The 22,344-nt window shown below is 43.2% G+C and overlaps 1 protein-coding gene across 1 annotated transcript in view; it reads left to right on the forward strand.

Annotated features, from left to right (window-relative positions):
* The window catches only part of itga8 (integrin, alpha 8), a 39,161-nt gene that overhangs the window by 5,557 nt on the left and 11,260 nt on the right, over positions 1-22,344 (forward strand). Inside the window, exons 5-21 of the mRNA XM_034127355.1 lie at positions 909-970; positions 1,491-1,536; positions 3,363-3,488; positions 3,639-3,683; positions 5,049-5,092; positions 6,697-6,753; positions 6,915-6,967; positions 7,051-7,256; positions 9,582-9,779; positions 14,026-14,071; positions 14,388-14,495; positions 17,696-17,751; positions 18,116-18,273; positions 18,412-18,543; positions 19,517-19,584; positions 20,096-20,243; positions 22,052-22,144. Of these exons, the coding sequence (XP_033983246.1) occupies positions 909-970; positions 1,491-1,536; positions 3,363-3,488; positions 3,639-3,683; positions 5,049-5,092; positions 6,697-6,753; positions 6,915-6,967; positions 7,051-7,256; positions 9,582-9,779; positions 14,026-14,071; positions 14,388-14,495; positions 17,696-17,751; positions 18,116-18,273; positions 18,412-18,543; positions 19,517-19,584; positions 20,096-20,243; positions 22,052-22,144 (1,646 nt within the window). The remainder of the gene's footprint in view (positions 1-908; positions 971-1,490; positions 1,537-3,362; positions 3,489-3,638; positions 3,684-5,048; positions 5,093-6,696; positions 6,754-6,914; positions 6,968-7,050; positions 7,257-9,581; positions 9,780-14,025; positions 14,072-14,387; positions 14,496-17,695; positions 17,752-18,115; positions 18,274-18,411; positions 18,544-19,516; positions 19,585-20,095; positions 20,244-22,051; positions 22,145-22,344) is intronic.

Here is a 22,344-nt window from a genome sequence, read left to right on the forward strand (position 1 = left end):
TGCCCAAATAAAGCCTATATGTCTGGAAATGTGCATTTTTGTAGTGCTAGCAGACTGGTAAACGTGTTGGCTTGATTTTCTCTCTCTGTCATAATTTTTCTGTCATGGGTTCTGTAAATGGGATTCATGGGATTTTCCTAGCCCCCTCCCCTTCTTCATCTCCAGTTTTTATCTTTTTCTTCTACTTTCTTCCTGCGACCTCTCTCACCCTTAAGAGCGATATGAGGCACCAGCAGAGTACGATAAGGAGAAATGGAGGCTATCGGGTGGCACATCGTAAACAGCAGATCAAACACAGCCCTTATCCTCCACTCCATCATCCGCTCTGCATAAAAAAACTTCATACTGACCCTCCCTCTAGTAATGGAAGCTTGTCAAAGATCTCTATGTTGGTGTTTATGTTAGTTCTGACTAATCTCGTCTAGAGTAATCACATTGTAAACTCAATTGTTCTCAAAAGGGGAATAACAGAGAGGACGCATTTCTTTATTATGTGTGCAAGTAAGATTTGTCTGCCTCCAACAGCTGTTTCGCTTCATCTTAACATTAATAATCTACGACCACTCAGACTATTACAATAACTCAAACTTTGCTAACATGTGCATGTGTGTTGTTACGCATCATTAAGCTTCACCCCAGGGTGCCTCTGAACTGTAGAACAATTTATTATGTGCACATACATTCTGTGTGTTCATGTACAGTTTAACGCAGCGAAGAAACACACCTCAGTGATTCTACAGTTGTATGGAAACAAGTAATGAGTTTTCTTTATTTTTTTACAGTTGTAAAAACGTTTTATCTGATTGTAACGCTCTCTTCAAAGTTAGTTGAGTGCTTTGTTCCGGAACATTTGAACTAATAAGATGCTTTTTTTCAGTGTTTGAAATGCATGTTTTTGTGGTTTTCAGATGATCCAGACCCAGAGGGACAGGGGTTTTGCCAGGCTGGCTTCAGTGTGGATTTCACCAAGGTAAAGATTGCTGCAACAGTCATACTCTTTCACCATGACAACCCCCTGCACACATCTTGTCCCCCGTCAGAGAACAGGAAGAGGGGTTTATTCAAAACATGAGACTCCCCTCTGAGATTTATGGACACTTGGAAGATGAGAGCAAGTTTGTCCCTAGAGGAGCCTCCACTCATGATGTGACCCATTGCCTCTGAACACAATAGACCATACACACACACACACACACACACACACACACACACACACACACACACACACACACACACACACACACACACACACACACACACACGTACATTCTTCTAATGTATAGTCAATGTGAACTTTGGCCTCTGTCTCATGGTCAAACTCTACCCTCCTGTACAGGAAGCTGTCATTCTTCCCAGCATGTCAACAGGCATGACAGCAGGACTCAAAATGTGCATGCACACACATCTACACAAGTTCTATCCCCCTCTAGTTTGAAACAGACGCAAACATATGTCACATGACTAACCCTCACTAATTGTATTTATTCCAGGAAGGAATGCTGGTGGTAGGAGGACCTGGGAGCTTTTACTGGCAAGGTAACTGCAGCCACAGTGTCTAAGCCTGTGTTTGGTTTCTTTCTTGCAATGATTTCATAAATGGGAAAGTGATCAAATGAGAGAAAAAGAATGGAGATGAGTTTAACAGTCAGAACAGCCCACATACACACACATGCGCTCAGACACACTTGCCAAATCTGCAATTTCATTACAGGAGTCTTACACAGGAAAAGGTGAAAGAACTGTGTCTCTTTTTCCTCACTGCTCTCCTTAACTTTTTCCTTCGGTCGCTCCTTTTCTCCATGTCGCCTTCTGTAACAGTGTAACAGGAAATGGGTGTTTGGGTTCCATAATGAGCTGATCGGGGGGTAATGGAGTGTGGAGGTACTGCCCCTCTGCCCCTTGATAAAGTGCAGAGAGACTTGAAACACTTTAAATGAGAGAAAGAGGCTGTCGGGGTGAGAAGGACAGGCGAGAATGTAAAGACTGATAGAGTAGAAAGAGCAGGGAGGACAGCGCGAGCGTTAGATGATTGTTAAGGAGATGACAGAAACAAGTTGCTGCAGGGAGAGAAAGATGAGACTCGAGGGGTCAGACACAGACAGAGAGAGAAGAAGAAAGATGGATCTTCTGCTCAATACGCAGAGATCGTAGAGTAGAGGGGTGAAGCTTCTTAATAGGTGTAGACACAGCAAGATTGTGTCAGAGTTCAGCTGCTGAAGTGTAGCGCTACTCCCACAACCCCAGGTGTGTGACAGTGTGTGTGTGTTAGAGGAGTTTTGCAGATGTTCGCAGGGAGAAGAGAGACACTGACTTATCAGTTGCACATACTCATTTCTCTTTCCTTTCTTTTCAACTCCCTATCCGTCACGTAACAGCTCTCGCTAGATATTGACCAAAGTGGCTCAGTGATGGATATTTAAAAACTGCTATACAATTATTATGTTTTTATGGTTTTGGGTTGTTGTTTGGCATCGCTGCTTTTATTTCATATGGTTAAATAATAGATGTCCAGCATATAAGTCTGCACTGGCAGGCATCACAGACAGTCTAATGGACACGCTCTGCCCTCAGCGTGGCAAGGCTGGCTGCCTCCAGTTAAAACACTTCCTCCGAATGTTTATAAAAGCACTCAGCCTGGATTTTATGGGCTCTAATATACAACGATTATCTTCAGCCTTCAGCCTGAGTCATCTTAATAAAAAACTCAACCCTTCTATATACATTCTTGTTATCTCTGGATAAAAAGGCCACTTCAAATGAGCTGCAATGACTTATGTGTTAACAGTTTGTAACACGGTGTCTCATCAATCAGATAGAGGTTTAATAATGAGTTGATATAGTGATGTGTTATTCTGGGAGATAAACGTATAGTGAAGGAGTGAGGGATAAGAAAAGGGAGGGTGGCGAAAGAGGAGTCGGAGGGAGGGTTAAGAGGGCACATTGCCTCCCTGTCGGTGCACATGCGCTCACACTTTAAGGAGGATTTATGGAAGGTTCAGGGCAGCCGTAGATAAAAATAATTTGTTTGTTTGACCTCTTGTTCAGCAGCAGATGAAGATTGTTGTTTGTGTGTGCTCAACTATAATTCAGAATCCCTGCTGAGGAGAGGACAGGCGTTTTCCTTTAAGAGAAACAAAGTAGGATCTTCCGGCTTTTCCTCAGCCAACGATGTGTTTTAGTTCTCCTCAGGGAAGACTTGCATGTGTCGTTAGCTCCGTGCAGCAGGTTCCTTTAGCAAAGGGCAGCGGTGCTCCGGGCTGAAACCACTGGCCGTGAACAGATGTGACCCTCACCCCTTATTTTTCCCTCACCCTGAGTGTTTGTTTTTCTTTATCTATTTATCTGTGTGTGTGTTTGTGCAGGTCAGGTAATGACAGCGGGGATAGCCGAGATACTGAACGGCTACTCTCTGAAGGCAGTGCTGAGACGGGTTCCAGGAGAGAAACACACTCGAGCTGCTGAAGACACACACGACGACAGCTACCTCGGTAACATGCATTTACAAAACAAACACACACAAACCGTTTTCATCTGAATAGCTTTCACACATTACATTACACACACAGTTTACACTGAGCATTGCATACTGAGTTTTCACCAAGGCTGTGTGTCATCATGTGCAACCAATTTCTCTCTAGGTTACTCTGTGGCAGTGGGGGAGTTTACAGGAGACTCTGAACAAGGTGAGAAAGCCAACAATTCATTACAACTAACCACATGCTGCACCAGATGAATCCCTCACTTAGAACATCAGCAGGCACCCTGCAACGTCTGAAAGCATCAACACTTTGTTAAAGCTCTCGAGCGCCAGGACCACTGAGAGCGGTGCTACAGGGTGAGGGATAGGGAGTGGACAGCTGCGTGACAGTGTCTTGGTCTGAACTCAGAGGCAGTAATGAAAACCGTCTCTGTATGTCTGGGTCGTGACCCTAAGGGGACAGGACTTCGGGAACTGCTGATAAAGGGATTTCCTCTCCTCTATTTTGACTGATTAGAATGATTAGTGGCAGACCTCTTCAGGTCTAGAGTGAGTCCAGAATCTCTTCTGGGCTTGAAATATTGAGTGGGATGAGAGACAGGCACGCACACACAGGATTTCTTTATGAAAGATGTGCAGGATGGGAAAACTGCATATAGGGTTATTTTTGCCAAAATGAATATTAAAAGTTATGATGAAAAGAAATGTACAAGTCGTTTTATTTGTTCCGCTACACACTCTGGTGACTTGCCATCCATTTTTCAGCACCACAAATGAGTCAAAACAAAAGATTCAGCTCTTTTATTAAAGAAAACATGAATAAATCAAATGTGTCCAACCGCAGTCACGCTACATCAGTTTTTGAAACTATTTTAACTGTTTTCTTTATTGCTTTTTCTTCAAACACTGTCACCACACACTTACTGTTCTGTAGCTCTGTCACACACATGAGACCCTCCTCTCCCAAACGCCGCTTCAGCTTCCCATTCATAATTTCCTGTCTATCAGAGCCTCTTTGCTAATCACCATTTAGTGGGATCTTTACGGGACAACTTGCGTTTACATACCCCCATACCAACCCCACATATGAACCCCCTCCGGCACAACACATGTCAGGGGGTCTTAAAGTGAGCCTTAAGAGGTTACACATGCCCGTTGATGTGATGTGTTGTGTTGTGGCACGAAACTTGTTGTGGTCTTGTTTACCAAAGCCCCTTCAGACTGGGGAACTGGTCTTAGCTGGGACTTCTGAGTGAAGATGGTGCTGGGAAGTTCTGGTTTATAGACTTGTGGTTGAGCCTATTGGGTAGAGCTGGAGGGAAGGAAAGGGGGGACCCTGTCTTCTCTCTCTGGGTGGGTCCCTCAGATCGTCCCTATAAGTCCACAGCTCCGCACTCATCAATCAATACACAAGCACAGAGCACCCAATCACTCAGCAGCACTTGGCCCTTCTGACATGGTGGGCTGGGTAGGGGATTTGAGGGTTCAGGCCTTTGACAAAAACCTCTGTCTGTCTTTCTCACACATTTAAATGCTAATTTACGTCTTTATTTGTTTGTGTGTTTCTCAGAAGTGCTAGCCGGAGTCCCAAGAGGAGCACAGAACTTTGGATATGTAAGTATGAACTGACAAGCAAATCCAGAATGAAAGAAGTTAGTTTGGTATTCCAGCAGCAACCATTGCTACATACAGTTGACATTCGTTGCATTATAGTACACAAATACTAGTATTAAATATAAGAATTATGTGAATCATATATGGCCTGCGCAGCCCCCTGATATCAGCCCAGTTGAAAACTTATGGGAGATTTAGCTGTGTCCGACACGATCTCCACCACCATCATTAAGGCAGCAAATTAGGGAATTTATTTTGGAAGGATGTTGTTTATGCCTTCAGAATTTGTCCAGAGCTTTGTAGACTCCATGCCAAGGACTTGCTGTTTTTGTGGATTTTGCTGAAACTTCCATTGTTCAGTATCTGACTTCTGTTTCCCCCCCCCCCATCTGTATGCTATATATAAACTTGACATTTCTTAAATGATGTATGTGTGGCAGTCTATGACCTGAGTGAGATAAGAAATACAGTGAAGGCACACACTCAGAGAATAAAGTATTCTAGATGCATCTGCTTTTAGTGTTTCATATAGGATTTCAGCGTTTAATGTGCTCATAAATATGTATGAATTATCTACATAGCTGCGAGACATACTGTATGTGTTTCCATGTAGACTGTGGTGTGTCTCGTGTTCTCTTATGGGAACATGTCCCCAGGGCTGACAGTGTCAATCCTCCCTAATGACGCACAGCTTCCGCTGCATGTGGAGGGTGGTGACCCCACCTAACCCCACTAACCCTTCTCCACACAAAAACGACCCTTAACCCTAACCTGCAGTGCAACTCTTTACACAGCACACACACACACACACGCACACACACACACACACACACACACACACACACACACACACACACACACACACACACACACACACACACACTTTGCAACAGTGTGTTTTATGTCTGGACATTGTGGTGCGATTGTGCTCCAGCCTGTACAGACAGTGCACTGTAGGTGTCATGGAGGAGGGGGCTTGCAGCTCACAGTAGGGGGAGCATTATGAGAGATGCAGGGCGGCCATGTTTGAGGCCTGGCACTGAAGTGGCTGTCAACTCTGATCAGGTTTCCTCTGTGACCAATCTGACCAAACAGATTGCGTGAAAGTTAACGTTTGAGCTGGTGTTTTAATATTTGTGTTTGCACATCCTCATCTGTCTGTGTTCGTAAGCCTATCCTGGTTTAGTATGTGTTTGAGAAATCTGTGATTGGGTCAACGTGTGTCCTCCTGTGTGTGTACGTGTAGCCCCCGGCTGTCTCCATGTGGTTGTTATTTTAGGTCTTATGAAGGAATTCTCAGCCTCCCCCCTCCGTCTCTCCATCGACCGGGGTTACAATGGGGGGGAAAAGAGGGAAAGATGAGGGGGGGAAAGGGTAAAGGCACAAAGATGATGACGGTGGGGGAGGGCTGGGAAAAAAAGAAAAGAGCTTTCAGTAGAATAAAAGCTTTTTTATGCGGTTTATGACTATTTTTTTTTTTGCATTCTTCATGTGCCTGTTTGTCAGACTGCTTGGCCATGTTTGCTCTTTAAGTGCTTCAAGGAAAAGTCTGGTGTTTCATTATCCCTCTGTAGTGTTTCTGACAGTCTATCGGTTTTTTTTAGGTTGTCATGATCAACTCCACCAATCTGACCTTCATCCAGAACTTCACAGGGGAACAGGTAGGAGCATCACTTTATGCGCCATATTGCAGGGCTGCATGTAAACTGCTGATATGGGTGTTCATTCATTTTGAATGGGCATGAACATACATTTAAATAAAGTAATGTAATGTAGATTGGTTTTACAAAATAAGTATGCCCTTTCCTTGTCCATTTCTCAGATGGCCTCCTATTTTGGTTACTCAGTGGCTGTCACTGACCTTAATGGAGATGGGTAGGTAGAACATTTCTTTGTCACCCTAGGCACATACTCTCTTTTGTAAATAGAATCATTGACACTTCGGTTTATGCTCCCAGGACCGACGATGTGCTGGTTGGGGCGCCCCTCTACATGGAGAGGGAGATGGAGAGCAAGCCCAGAGAGGTGGGGAGGGTGTACCTGTACCTGCAGATGGCCCCGCTCACTTTCTCCAAACCTGTTCCCCTCACCGGCATGCACACCTTTGGGCGATTTGGCACGGCTATAGCACCGCTAGGAGACGTCAACCAGGATGGATACAATGGTATGTTGAGAGGATGAAAGCCAGATAGAGACCGAGAAGAAAAGGGAAAGACGAGATAAAAAGGAAATTGAGCCAGATGAAGTTCATCTAAATATATATACAAGATGAGAGCGATAACACAAAGGAAAATGAGAAGGAGATGGGAGAATTAAACAGAATCCTTTTCATTTATTTTGTGTGTGAGTGCATGAACCTCTTTCCCTTGTCTTTGTCTGCCTATGTTCATCTGCTGTTTCCAGGTAAACTCGATGACAGACAAATCTTTGTATGTGTTTCCTGTGCCTCTCGGTCTGTTTTGTCTCGGACGGAGGAAATCCTATCATATGCTGCTGCTTGAGAAGGCTTTAAGCTCTTCAGCCAATCAGGAAGTGTGGCGATGAAAGGTTGTCTGCGTGAACTTGTTTCCTCCTGTGATGATCATGGATAAGGCCATGTGTGTGTACGAGTGTGTGTGGATTGGAGCTATTTTTAACCCACCAGATGTGACCTAAGATAAAATCATTTGGGAATTTCTGTCCTGCAGCCCAGTGTTCATTCCTCTTCAATGTGTTTGTTTTATCCTTACATTGATTGAACAAAGACACACACACACACACACACACGCACACACACACACACACACACAAACTAGTCCGCCTGCTGACCAAATGCTCCATAAAGAGCCATAGCATGTTTAATGCTGCTTTAAAAATAACTGAACTGGTGCACATCTTGGCTTCATATGACATCAATCCCGCTGATTTATGTTTTATTCATTCCTACACAGCCTGCGTTAATGTGTGTCCCACCCTTTTACGTACATGCTTTAACCATCAGATCAATAACCATTGGATCAATACTGAAGCTTTCTCTGTCCTGTAACAGACTGTAAATCACATCAGGCTGTTTGTCAGGATGTGACCGTCTCTGAGGAGGAGATGGAGCGGGCTGATGTGACATGTAGAGAGAAGACTTGTTGAGAGTTAATCTAATGAGTCCATGTCTGGGAATTATTTAATTATTCAGCATTATGTTATGGCGTCACCATAGAAACATTGCGACCAGGGTTTTCAGCAGGGTTTACCTGTGCCCTCGTTTGCATAATCACTGACAGATACCATTTCTGTCTGTGATGACACTGAGCCTCTTGCTTCGCACATAGCAGAGACCTCATCACTCCTTTTCAAATGTTTTCATAAAAGCAGAACCAGACACATTTCTTCTCATCTTCATCGCTTCATCAATGTCAGCTGTAGAAAGAAACGTTACAATTGAACTAATTCAATTTGCCATATGGCTCTTTTTGTTTTTTTTATATTTTTTGATCGACCCTCTCAGGCTGCCTGCATTGCTCACACAGTGTCAGCCTGTCCCTGTCTGAGAGACACAATCTCCTATAGTTTTGGTCTCAGTGATCACAGTGGGTGTTCTGCTGTTTTGCTGTGGATGTCTGCATTGTGTGGGAAGTTGTTGAGCGATGCCCATAAGCGACTTTCACATTATTTGAAGACTTTTTTCTTAAAGTAAGATGTTTTTTTGCACAGCTATTCAGTTATGTACACATACCCACGCATAGACACACAGACGCGCGCACGCACAGGCTCATATATACACTTGCACACACACATGGTTGCATTTATCCTCACTACCCCACAATCTGCTTCATGTGGAACTAGTTGTTTAGGCTGAGAGAGAGAGGGGGTCCGGAGACAAACAGGATGTCTAGAGGTGTATGGACAGTTACAGTACTGAGGGTCACTTTTATACAGGACAGTGCAATATCTGGACATCAAGAGGTCAATCTGTTTGTATGCTAGAATAATCATGCCGTTTTCATATCAGGACAGGTGCTTGAAGTATGTTAATGATGAGAAGATTGATACCACCCTCATATCTGTTTGGCAAGTTTTGAGGTAGAGCCGGGAGACATTAGCTAAACTCACAGACCGGACGCAGGTGGAAACAGATAGCCTGGCTTTCTCTAGGGACTTACATTTAAATAAATGCATTTTAGCCTCTCTAAAGCTTGCTAATTAATTATACTATATCTGCATTGTTTAATCCTGAACACAAAGTAAGTTGTGAGCCAGTTAGCATGCTGATGTTAGCATTTAGCTCAAACTCAAACAGTGCCCAGACAGAAAAAGATATAAACAAGATTTTAAGATAAGTCAAATAAATGGAAATAACAGAAGAGGTAAATGACCATGCTGACATAATCCCCCAGTGCAGGTAAAGGACGGTCAAGCTCTTTTCCTTCTACCTGCATGTTTTCCTCTGCTTCTGTCTCAGGGGGGCATTATCCCTGCTGATGTCTAAACCATACGTGTTTGTGTCATCCCTTAGACGTGGCAGTGGGCTGTCCATTCGGAGGAGAGGACCGTGGAGGCAGAGTATTGATCTTCAACGGTAACAGAGACGTGGTCACGCAAGGCCTGACGCTGAGCCAAGAGCTGAAAGCGGCCGGGACCCCCAGTGGCAGCTTGCCTGGATATGGATTCACTCTGAGAGGAGGCCAGGACTTGGACAACAATCAGTATCCTGGTAAATACTCACACTCGCGAGTCAGTGCGTCTCCACTCAATTCCCCATGTTACTCCTCAAGCTTGCATTCTTTTACTTTTCCACTTTCCTTCCAGCTCCTCTCATTACAGCCTCCCTCCTCTTCAATCTTGACCTACACATTTCATGCTTCCCCCCCAATGTACTCCTACCTACCATTCCCATGTTTTCCTGCTTTGCTTTTCTTCTCCTCTCTGTTAAAGTCATCAGTCAGAAGTAGGGGGTAAAGGAAAGAGTGCCAATGAACTGCTGCTGCATCAATTCTTTAGGGATTTACAGTACTCAAGAAGGAGAGAAAACACAAGATTGAGAGAGCGAGAAAGAAAGAAGTATAATAATACATTATCCGCATGTTCAGTCTGCCAGACATTCGAGCCTCAACCCATATCCCTAAAACTATGAGCAGACAATACAGCATTCAATCAAATTACATTCAGACAACTGCCACCTACTTACTTTACCAGACACCTCCACCTTCTGACCTTAGAAATATCTTTAAAAACCTCACTACGATCCTAAGAAAGCTGCAAAGGAGGGGAGAAGTGCAAAGCTGTTTATATACTAGAGTTTTTAGAACAGAAAATGTCCATTTTAAACAAAGCAGGTCTGTAAAACCACAGTTTTACTACCTAATTTTCTCCCTAATTTAGAGCCACTCTGCTCCCAGCACTACTCTGGCTTTGTGCTTCCACAAATTAGCCTGAAAATGAGAATTTGTTTAGTTTTACCTTTTCTTTTCTTTGCCCCCACTCCTTTTTTCTTTTCATTTTGCTATAATAACAGATTTCTTCATTCCACAAACAGGATATCAAGGGAAATACACACACAGGAGTACACACAAGTTCACATGTGTGGCTTTGATCAGTTTCACTGGCAGCTAGAGAGTGTATGTTGAGCGTTTGCCAGGCTCCGGGTCAAAGCGAGACCTTGTGCAGACCTACAGCAAATCAGAGATCCCGGATTAAAAACATTGTACAGTTAATACACACAAAGGGGCAGCAGGTTGAAACCAAGGCTGGTGGAGTAGAAACTCACGGGTGGCATAGCTTTCTGCCAACACACACACACCACATAAACATGCACACACACAGACGTGCAGCACTTGTGTCGTCTGTCATTAGAGAGCTGGCTGGCGGAAGTGAAACACACACACACACACACACACACACACACACACACACACACACACACACACACACAGACGAGTGTCGTTAGCAAAGTAGTAAAGTCACACTGTTCAAAGGAGCCGAGATGTTTGATCAGTATTATGAGAGGACTGCTCAGGCGTCTGGAAGGCCTGCTAAAGCTGCCATATGCTCCTGTAGAGGTTACATGTTATTAGTCTATTGCAAGAACACAGAGAGAGGAAAGGAGGATGATTAAACTCCACTTTTAGCTTTGGTGGTTTTGTTTTCTACAAGATTATGTCACATTCTTGTGTATTTATGTAAAGCTTACAGTAGGAAATGAAAGCAGGAAGAGGCACTAGATGACAAAGACGGCAGAAAAGCAATACAAAAGTCAGCCACTGTTAAACTCAACTGCACATGATTGGGCTTCATTAAACGACAGATAACTTTGGTGGAGAGCATGACACAGAGTTGATGTTTCACTGTTGCAATGGAGGCCAATAGGCAAACTAATGCTCAGGCTAAAGGCTGGAGTTAAGGTGGGGGTCAGCTGTGTATCAGACGGGGGTCAGATTGCCTACGGGTGTATTTCAGGTTCAACCATGAGGTCAGAGGTCAAAAACGGACAATGTTTTACCTGTCAATCACACAACTTGCATAGAGAGTTACAGACACAGAAACATGTCGGGGTCGAGGATTTGCATGTGTGTGGTGGCGAGGGGTCATTAGGTGGGTCATTAGGTTGTTAAATAGGTGTTTAATTTATTACTAGGCTCCATGTCTACTCATATATTTAGTGACCATCTTTTGTAGTTTGCCTTTTCATCTTAAAAGGGACATTTAGATTACATTTCATTACATGCTTTGAGCAATACTCTATACATTATGTTACCTTTTTATGCCACTTCTTGTTTACTCAGGCATATCGTTTTTTCTTTTAATTAAAAAGTTAAATTGGTGCAAAGTTAAATAATCAAACCTCAATTTTATGCACCAAATCAATTCCTCCCCAATTAGGAACAGCTGACTGCCCCTGTCTTTAGTGTGAAATATGTACTTCCAGGCCAAAAAGTGTTTACAATATTTATTGTAGCTGGCAAGTTACCAAAGCTTTAAAATCACAAACATGCATCCAAGAATTAAGATATCCTCTATTTCTCAAGCCGCCTCATTTTCCACTGAGTGCCATTGACCTTTGGCATCTCATCATGGAGGCCAGTCCCCTGCAGACAAACAGGCCGTGAGGGCAGGCAGCCAGTGACAGCTTGACAGTCTGTCTAAACTCTGGATGGAGGTTGTGTTTTCACAGCCCAGGACAGACACCATCCACCCAAGCAGCTCAGTTACAAACAATACCTGCCACCAATGAGTGGAGTGTATATGAGAGTGCACACACTGGTGTATCAGCCCATTTGTGCGTTGGTACGGTTCGGTGTGTCTCTATACACGCTCACCTCAAACCAACAGTGGCAGGCGAGCTTTCCTGTACTTAAGGAAATGGGATTGACAGGGAAAGGAAAGTGGGCCGTTATTTGATTTAGCCCTTTGGAGCAGCCATGCGCGCACTCACACTCTTACACACACGTAACCCCAAAGGTGCCCTCTCCACATATCAGTCTCATGTCATATAGTGGTTTTGAGAGCAAACCAAAGAGTGACGATAAGGAGAACAGACAACTACTGTATCAAAAACCCCAACACATGGCAGTGGGGTTGGATTCCAGGTTATAAAACTCCAGCAGCAGGATGGACAGAGGAATTCGGAGTGGGACTGCAGTCCTTCTGTTTCTCTCCCTCTGCTAAAACACACCTTGCTTCTGATGGCTTTCACAGATTGCGGTTTAGGGCCTAATGCACTATCCTTTGCCCTCCCTGTTCTTTCTATCACTCCCCCCTCTTCCTCCTCCTGCACTCTTTTTCCCCCTTTTCCGTACCTCTCCAACTGCCGCACAAAAATCCACATCTTGAGGTCCTTTCTCGGTGCAGGATTTTCGATACAGTACACACAGAGAGCCACACACTCATAGCGAACCCCAGGGGAAGAAGGACAGGGCCTAAATGTTTAATGTTGTGGTTTCAGGGGGACTCAGTGACTGCAGCCAAAGGCAGAAACAGATGTGCCTCTCTCAGATTCAATTAGTCCCTTTCTTCTGAAATACTCAGGAGAGGAAAGACACAGCAAATGACAAGCAATCACTACAAGAGTGCACTTCCAGCAGCTTAGTCCAATACTGCCTGCAGCCCGGTTAGCACAGCACTCACCGCTGATAGGTGCTGATAGTTAGTTGCTTCTCAAATAAGAGTATATGATGTGTTTCACAGTTTTATGTTACTGTGAATATATTTTTGGATCATTTATTGCCTTTATTTTCATTTTTTTATAATGTAATTAAACGTAACATAATCTGCAGCCGCAGTTGCTTTTCACTGGGCAGCATGAGTTTATTCTGTCTTTCTCATGATCACACAAGTTGTGCTGCATCTGGCAGTGGTGGCTTGAATCCATTAAGTGCCTCTCTTCAGTTTCACATTGTTTTAATCAGCACTCGTTTGCTTTCATTGGTATGTGTCCCCTAACCGCAGCCATTAAATACAAAGCTCTATTTTAAACTCATGAGAGCCAATTAAAAATGTGTGTTCATCACAAAAACCATGAAAACAAATACAAATCACATATAGATGAGATCTGTTGCTGCTTACAATTAGGAGCTGTTTGGAAATGTTGTTGCTTAGCGAAAGGTGATTGGAGCGATGTGAACTTTCTAATGGCGCTGGAATGCAGCATGGGGTCCCTGTCTCGCAGCACACACACACATATGAGCACACACATGAACCCACAATCACTAACGCATGTTGTGTTTATGAATTGAGTCTTGGCTGGGTCATGTGTAAAAGGAAAATAAAGAAAATGCTGGTGATATCAGAAAGTCAAGGCTATATTAGTGTGTGTGTGCGTGTGCGTGTGCGTGTGTGTGTGTGATAAATGTGGCACGTCTGTGTTTGATGAAGATTGCTGGAGACCTTGAAATCAGTCCCATCTGTGGCATTCTTTGAAGCCTTGCGTCTCTCTCTCTCTCACTCTCTCTCTCTCTCTGCAGATCTGATCGTGGGGGCGTTCGGCGCAGGGGAGGTGTCGGTGTACAGGTAAGAATGTGTACAAGGCGCTCTGTCTCGTCCTTAAATATGCTTGTTTCACACATTTGTGCTTTTCCTGAAAGTCTGGGAGAATTAAGTGATATTTTGTAACTGTGTGTGTGTGTGTGTGTGTGTGTGTGTGTGTGTGTGTGTGTGTGTGTGTGTGTGTGTGTGTGTGTGTGTGTGTGTGTGTGTGTGTGTGTGTGTGGTGTGTGTGTGTGTGTGTGTGTGTGTGTGTGTGTGTGTGGTGTGTGTGTGTGTGTGTGTGTGTGTGTGTGTGTGTGTGTGTGTGTGTGTGTGTGTGTGTGTGTGTGTGTGTGAATAGGTCTCGAGCTGTGGTGTCTGTGGAAGCTGAAATGATCTTGACTCCCAGAATCCTGAACCCCGATGACCGACAGTGTCACCTGCCTGAAACAGACATCATGGTTACCTGGTAAGAAGAGCATGTAGGAAGTCTCTAAGAACCAATATTATCTAAATACACAACATTTATCGAATAGAATAGAATCAGAGGGATGAAACCCTCTTTCATGTTCACACATACATGCACACAGCACACACACACACTAATGTCTATGAATCAAATAAGAATAATGTACTGCATGATACTATCCCTAACCCAACTGACAATTATAAGACTTTATAATAGATGTTTCTTTTGTATAATGTTCTCCTCACTCTTTACCAAACTCCTCAATATTGCTGTAATTATTTCAGCTGTGTGTGTAGACTATCCTCCACTTCCTTTGGGAATGAAATTGTGGGGGGGCAATAGTGTCCATCAACGCCACACTCAAAGTCAATACAGTATAGTATTTGAGTTTACTCAAATCTCTACAGTTAAAGGGTTCAAAGTCTTAAAGAAGACTAATGAGGCCCACGCTGCTCTGATCCCCTGAGCAGTAACACAAATCGTACTGCTTATACTGTTTCATAAAACGCTATGCAGTATAAAGTATACACCTTCACAAATCATACTGACAGATGTGACAAATATTTCACCCCTGTGCTTTAGACGTCTGCCATCAACAATGATCAGTTGACTGCGAGTATTATGCAAAAATGTAGAAGCGCACTCATATAACCTGGAAATGCTGATTTATGAGACCCTGCTATTAATTTAATACGGCATAATTCTATTTTGATTACGTTATTGTTCCTGTGGGTAGCGAGTGGCTTTGAACAGTCTGGGGGTGCGTCTAGTTGAGGGGAACGGGCCCAAAGGCTCCTGCTGCCTCGCCACAGTCTATTGTTGCTTCAAACTTATTGGGGCTGAAACCGCTGTAGGACTCTTTGGAGGGGAGAAGTGTGCTCGGCTAGTTGCCATCATGGTGTCTGCGTGTGTGTGTGTCTGTATGTGTCTGTGTGTGTGTGTAGTGGTCTGTGAGGGTTGGCAGCGAGCGAAACGGGAACAGGGTTTTGGCCGGATTGACAGAAAGAACTAAACTGTGGAATTCTATCAAAACATAACTCAGCTTATTAAAATAAACCGCCGTAAAGATTTGGTCGCAGCTATGGAGTCAGATAGGACAAGGAACATAGACACACATGCAGAGAGTCAAACAGCAGCAAGTGGAATTAAGGGATGTCTGAGGCTCTTGTGTTTCAGATTTTTTATTTGTTTCCCTGGCCTGCGGTTAGAGCTGGAGAGACCGCGGCGGGAGGTCAGGTCCAGTTCGCACCGCTCATGTATTACCGTTACATCTGAGTCACAGGGTTAAGTATCACATTTTTGGGGGAAATAATTACAATCTTTTTATAACCCAGGTGGTCAGTTCAAATGGTATTTCCAAAAGACCCTTCAAAACATCTGGAAATAAATTATCCACTGCACATTTGTTAAGTATTTTACTTATGATCACTAACCCTTTGGTAAATATGAATGTACAGTATCTTGCACGTGTTTAATACAGTAGTGTCATACCAACTCACATTTTTGGCAACCAATATTTGTTTATTAACAGTGTACAACTACTTTACTTGTATATCAAAATGGCTTGCTCATTGAGATAAGTCATCACTCCTCCCTGCAGTTCCCCTTTAAAGTGAGTTTTTTCAGCTAGTCAAGTTACTGTTTCGTTCATCACTCATGCAAGGAGGCAGCTGTTGTCAATAATCTCTCAGATCTAACTCTAGCCTAGTACCTGTATACAGATAAAGTCAGAGACTAGCTGGTGAACATAGTGAAGTATTTCGCAACTAAAGAACAGGACGTTTTCCCCAGGAGTTAGAGGAGACCAACTACAGAGCTGAAAGAGAGTGATTAGTAAACTAAAATCCATTGTATGTAGAGAAACCTAACCACAATGAATGTTACTGTTGCTCTGGAACTCTACAGGCCAAAAGCCAAGATGTTCCTTATTTTCGAAAGATGTTAAGGAAATAATTTTTCCGAAAATCACATGCTTTTACCATTTGACTCGAATGTGATGGTGATACATGAGAGGTACAAACTGTGGCTAGAAGGATTACAGAGTGGTGGAAAAGGAGGGGCGGCTACTTAATGACCAGTGTTAAATTGAACCTCCTTACTCATTAAGTGGACCCGGGGAAGTCGGGGAAGGGATTTATTGTGCCTGTTTGCAGGCAGGGCCGGATAGCAGTGTGGAGGGTGGTGGAGCACAGATGCATTTTGGGGAAAATTACATACAGTAATGACTAACCAAGCAACAGAGCTGTTGTCTGTAAAATGGGGGTCATTTCCGTGCTGCATACACTTAGGTTTGAAACACACTGCTTATTAGAGTCACACTTGAGCACACCACCCTAAAAAAAACACACACATGCTTACATGCAACACCTATTAAATACACATGAAACCACCTGGAGAAGTCAAAATGACTTAGGGGAGCCATTTTTAAAATAGAAACATGTATTTTATCGCACGCATAAACTCACAGCTGCATCACATACATTGAGAACGCAGGACAACTAGCTCATCATGATTGTGTCATCTCAGCGAGATAATTATTAACAAACACACACGCATCCATTACATCTGCTTTTGGATGTTGGGGTTTGTGGAGTAAACCCAAACAGACAATATTCACATGAAGTCATTGTCCCTCGTGCCTCATTATGCTTAGTCTTCAGAATCAGGAGCATTGCGTCTGTGAGCTTCCTCAGATTAGTGCATATTAACAGCGCTCAGCTCCCTGTGTGGGGGTTTCTTTCCTGTTCTTGATTAAAGGGATGATAAGACACACACACATTCACGTTACACATATATTAATACACACTGAAATACAGGAAATGCAGACATGTTTCCCAGTCTCCCATGTCTAATTGCCTCACAGGGACTTCAGCGTGGTATTTCGCTGTCCCCTGGAGCACAGTCAGGAATAAGTCCATTTAGTGGTATAGATATTTTGTTCTAACTTCGTGATGTATACAAATATGAAGGAAGTATTATGTCTGCAATAATACCATGTTAAATGTTCCACGATAAAAGGTCCCAATAGTAATTTGACTCTTAAACGTTGGCACCACTGCATCTTTTTCTCACTTTGTCAGTGTGGATGTGCGTCAAAAGACAGTGTGTGTTAATAATTGGTTTATCATGCTAACAGTAATCACAATCTTCTCCCTCTCTCTTGTCTGTCTCTTTATCTTCATAAAATGACTTTCCTGCAGTCTGAAGGTGGAAGTGTGTGCAGCAGTGAGCGGAGTGGGGATCCCCAGCTCTGTAGGTAAGCAGCTGTGCAGCAGTCAGAGCTACCTCCAATGTATCACTCATAAGAGTTTCCTGCTGTGAAACTGCAGCTCTGCCGCGCCGATCATAGTGGAGAACAAAGGGTGGAAACAAGAATAGGGTAGACACAGACAGCGGAGGTGTAAAGTACTGTTTCCACTGTCTAATGATGCCCTGTAGAGTAGAACCCCTCCATGGTGCCTTACTTCATAACTAATGGGATGTAATGTACATTTAAAGCGAACGAGCGTGTGGATTCAACAGTTAAGGAGTTTCTGGATCGCCTATTTCACTCTCAATGTCAATGCTTTTCTCTCACCTCTCCATCCGTCTTCACCTCTTTATCATTACTTCCTGTCCAGACCTGAGAGCAGAGCTGCAGCTGGACTGGTTGAAAGGCAACAGAGGCGGAGTTAAGAGAGTTTTGTTCCTGGACACGCAGCAGCCTCAGCGCACAGGGCTCCTGAAATTGGGACACAACCGCCCACGTTCATGCCTGAGCTACACCATCTACCTGAGAGTGAGCAAATCACACACTGCACAAACATATTGAATAGCTTTTGTGTAATTCTGTGTTTTTCAACTGTTCTGTTCTGTTTGTAAAACTAAACAAGGTTGACTTACTTCATATTTTCACCTCTTTCTTATGCTTTCTTAGGAGGAGGACGATTTCAGGGACAAATTGACCCCGATCTCACTGGCTCTGAACTACAGCTTGGCTCCCCCATCTCATGGCCAAAACCTCCCGCCTGTCCTCAACCATTACAGCAGCACCTTCCTTCAAGAGCATGTGAGTGAATATATACAGTATAAGCATAATATCTTACATACATATATAAGGTTTAGTATTGTCCCGATTTTCCATATTGGGATTTGGCTATTTTGGTTCCTTCTATTCCATGTTTGTCCATCATGGAAAAGGGTCCCTCCTCTGTTGCTCTTTCTGATCCTTCTTATTTTCCCCCCAGTTAAATGGTTTCCTTTTTGTGGAGTTTTTCCATATCCCAAATTGGGTTTCTTAGGTTTAAAGGTGTCAAATGCTGGATAGATTGTAAAGCCCCTTGAGGCAAGTTTGTGATTTATTATATTGGGCTAAATAAATAAGACCGAATTGACTTGAAGCCCAATTCTGAGCACATACTGCCACATTTAGGACTCAAATTCAACTTGAGGTTATATTTAAGTTCTTTAAAAATGCGTGTCTCAGGCACACACACATCATCTGTTTTACCTTTCAAGCTCAACCTTAGATCAGATGGTCAAGCCTGTAAACATAGACATTCTTTCCAAGTGAAAGTTCATCATTCACAAACTTCACTATAAATAAATCAAAACTTCCCTGCACAGCAATATATGTCAGGCGGGTGCAGGTCAGTCAATAAAAAATGAAGAAAGGGCCAGCTTTGGCGCAGCTCCAAACGATATAATTATCAAAGAAGCTAGTCTGTTGAAGAATATGAGAAAAACAATGTTTTCTCTTCCACTTAAATGTTACATTTAATACTAAGAACAGTGGAGAAACGATAGAGAAATAAGGAGAACATTTTTTTATTACAAAATCTTAAAATAACCAAACCCCAGCGCAAAGTCGGTGCAAACTTAACCCTAGACTTTTGACCCTTTTTGCATCTTAAGAGTCTATATGTTTACAGCACCTGCATCCTGGTGGGTTTGTTACTATTTTGGGCTTCATGATGATGTCCAGTGTACCTTAACAATTTCCTCATGACAATCCCCTTCTCTGTGCCCCTCTTCCTCCTCAGGCTTACATTCTCCTGGACTGCGGTGACGACAATATTTGTGTCCCCGACCTGGAGCTCTCTGCCAGCATGTAAGACTGACACCAGCACCTCTGACCTCAACCTGTAACCACTCAACACTTCACACACACCTAAGAAACTAAGAAAGTATGCCTGTTACTCCTCACACAATGAGCAAAGTTTACAAGTTGCTCACATTATAGTTCCATTTACCATATGGTGTGTGTATGTATGTGTGTGAGGGTGTTTGTGTGCATACGTGAATTAGCCTACTCTCTCTATAGTGTTTCCAGCTGTACGATATCTCCATGGCAGCGTTATACAAACATCCTGTCACCCTCAACTGACACACACACACACACACACACATGTTTGTCCGGGTCAGGGGTATTGCATTCCATACAGCATGAATCAATAAGGTCCAGTCCTACAGAATTATAGACTTAATTTGAAATTAAAACACGGGACAAGAGTTGAACATTCTTTTATGTATCAAGTGCTTTATTTTCTATGTCTTTTACATGACTAAAAATACCCCTTTCTCTGTGTTCTTCTCTCCTTCTTTATAAAACACACTCACAGGGACCGCTCAGAGCTGGTGATTGGAGACGATAATCTGGTCATGTTGACCATCACTGCAGTGAACCAAGGAGAGGGAGCCTATGAGACAGAGCTCCACACACTGATCCCACCGGAGGCCGACTATATTGGAGTAGAGCGTAGAGTGGAGGTAAATAAATAAACACACCAACACACACATTTGTCTTAAATCTCATTTTTTTATATTGAGAGCCAATGGAGTGGAAACTTTAATAGACATAAAGTAAAGAGGAAGCTGTCTCATCATGATTGATTACCAAGTGGTCCTTTGAAATGAGGGAGTTTGCTATTTGAGCAGGGGCGGTTCTAGGGGGGGGGGGGGGGCAGGGGGGGCCAGTGACCCCCTAACACTGGCTTTGGAGTTGTTTATGATTAAACGATTTCTTGCCTGAAGGAATAGGCTGAACTAACGATATTTGTCATTCTAGTCGGACCCATTAGATCGCGTGGGACAGGGGGGACATGTCCCCCCCACTTTTCGAAATCCTGTTTCCCTTTACAAATATGTTTATTATTCTTTTTGAACGCAAGCCGTCATCGCCACAGAGAAGCACACAGCCTCTGTGAGCGAGCGAGACGGAGAGAGAGCGAGAGAGCTAGAGAGAGCACACCTCTATCTAGTTAATATAATTGTAAAAAATAAAGTAAGAAATCATTCCAATGTGTACTATAGGACAGTAAAAAAAGAAAAAAAAGTTTAAAAGGGGAGTGATTAGTAAAATAAGCATAAATAAAAAGAAAGAATACTAACTAGGTAACATAAGATAAGAATAATCAAGTTTAAATGATTTGTTATTGGTTGAGATCATATTCTAAAGATGTGTTGATTATTGAAAAGTATACAGCTCCCTTTCATCTGAGTGTTGAGAGCTGTATCCATCAATTCATGTTGTGCTCAAAGTGCACCAGATTGATGCATTTAACTTCAACATTTAAAAAAACATCTTCCTGGGGGTGCATGCCCCCGGACCCCCCGAGAGGAGGTGAGGACCCCCCCCAAATAAAGCAGGTTAAAATAATTAAATTGCATACATTTTCTTTTAGTAAACACTGAAAACGGGTCCCACAGACCCAAACAGCACACAAAGGTTAAAGGTAAGCATATGATAATGTTTAAATGTGCTAAATATATACACTGCAAAAAGGAGTAAAAGTAGCTCACCACTTGTTTTATTTTTTGAAAGTAGCTCTCACCCTAAAAAAGGTTGGAGACCCCTGCATTAGAGCGTAAAAACTGTAACTAAGTATCTGAAATAAATATGTGTACTGAAACAAATACCAATAACTGTATTGCATTGTTTTCTTATGCACAATTACTTCATACTTTGTCTTTTTCGTCCTGCATTTATTGTGCCCCCCTCAGAAAATAACTGGCCCCAGCCTGCCCCCCCCCCCAGTCAAATTGGTCTAGAACCGCCACTGTATTTGAGGCTGCAGTTACAGTATGACATCACATCCTGTTGTGTCTCTGTGGCGTGTGTTTGTTTGGAGTGATTAAGGCGAGGCTATCAGCAGGTTATGCTTTACTGGCAACAGCCCGAAAGCCCCTATTCTGATTTACAAGCTGCATTAGTGACCACGGAAATGGATAGGGTCAACTGCTTTGTGTGCGTGAGTGTGTGAGTGAGTGTATATCTGTGTGTGTTTGCCCGTGTGTGTGCGCTAATGAGAGTGTAATGGGGCTGTTTGATTGATGAGGTTGTTAGTGTCGGAGCATTCATCACTCTTCCTCTCATGCCTTCCCCCTCCCATCACTCCATCTCTTTTCCACCCCCTTGCTCCCTTCCCCCTTTGATGCTGTTATCCGTCCCTCTATTGTTCTTTTATTTCCCCTCTTGACTCTACAATGCTCCCCATTTCTCGCTTTCATTCACTTTTGACTCATCATCTCATAAACTTGACTTGTCTTTCTCTCCTCTTCCCTTTTCCCCTGTCTAGTCCCTGTCTCAGCTGAACTGCGAGTACAAGATGGTCAATGAGTCGAGAATGGTGGTGTGTGACCTCGGGAACCCGATGGTGGCTGGGACAGAGGTGAGTTTTTACACACAAAAGCACAAACACACACACTTTTTCAATAAAACATCCCTTTCCCTGTCGAGAAGCTGCCACTGTTATTCCTCAGGTTTAATTCACACTGATTGATGGTTTGCAATGATTACTGATCATCACCTTGACCCTCATTCCTCACACTTTGAATCCCCATGCTTCCAACTCAATGTGTGTGTGTGTGT

Source organism: Trematomus bernacchii, unplaced genomic scaffold (genome assembly GCF_902827165.1).
Source record: "Trematomus bernacchii unplaced genomic scaffold, fTreBer1.1, whole genome shotgun sequence".
NCBI lineage: Eukaryota > Metazoa > Chordata > Actinopteri > Perciformes > Nototheniidae > Trematomus > Trematomus bernacchii.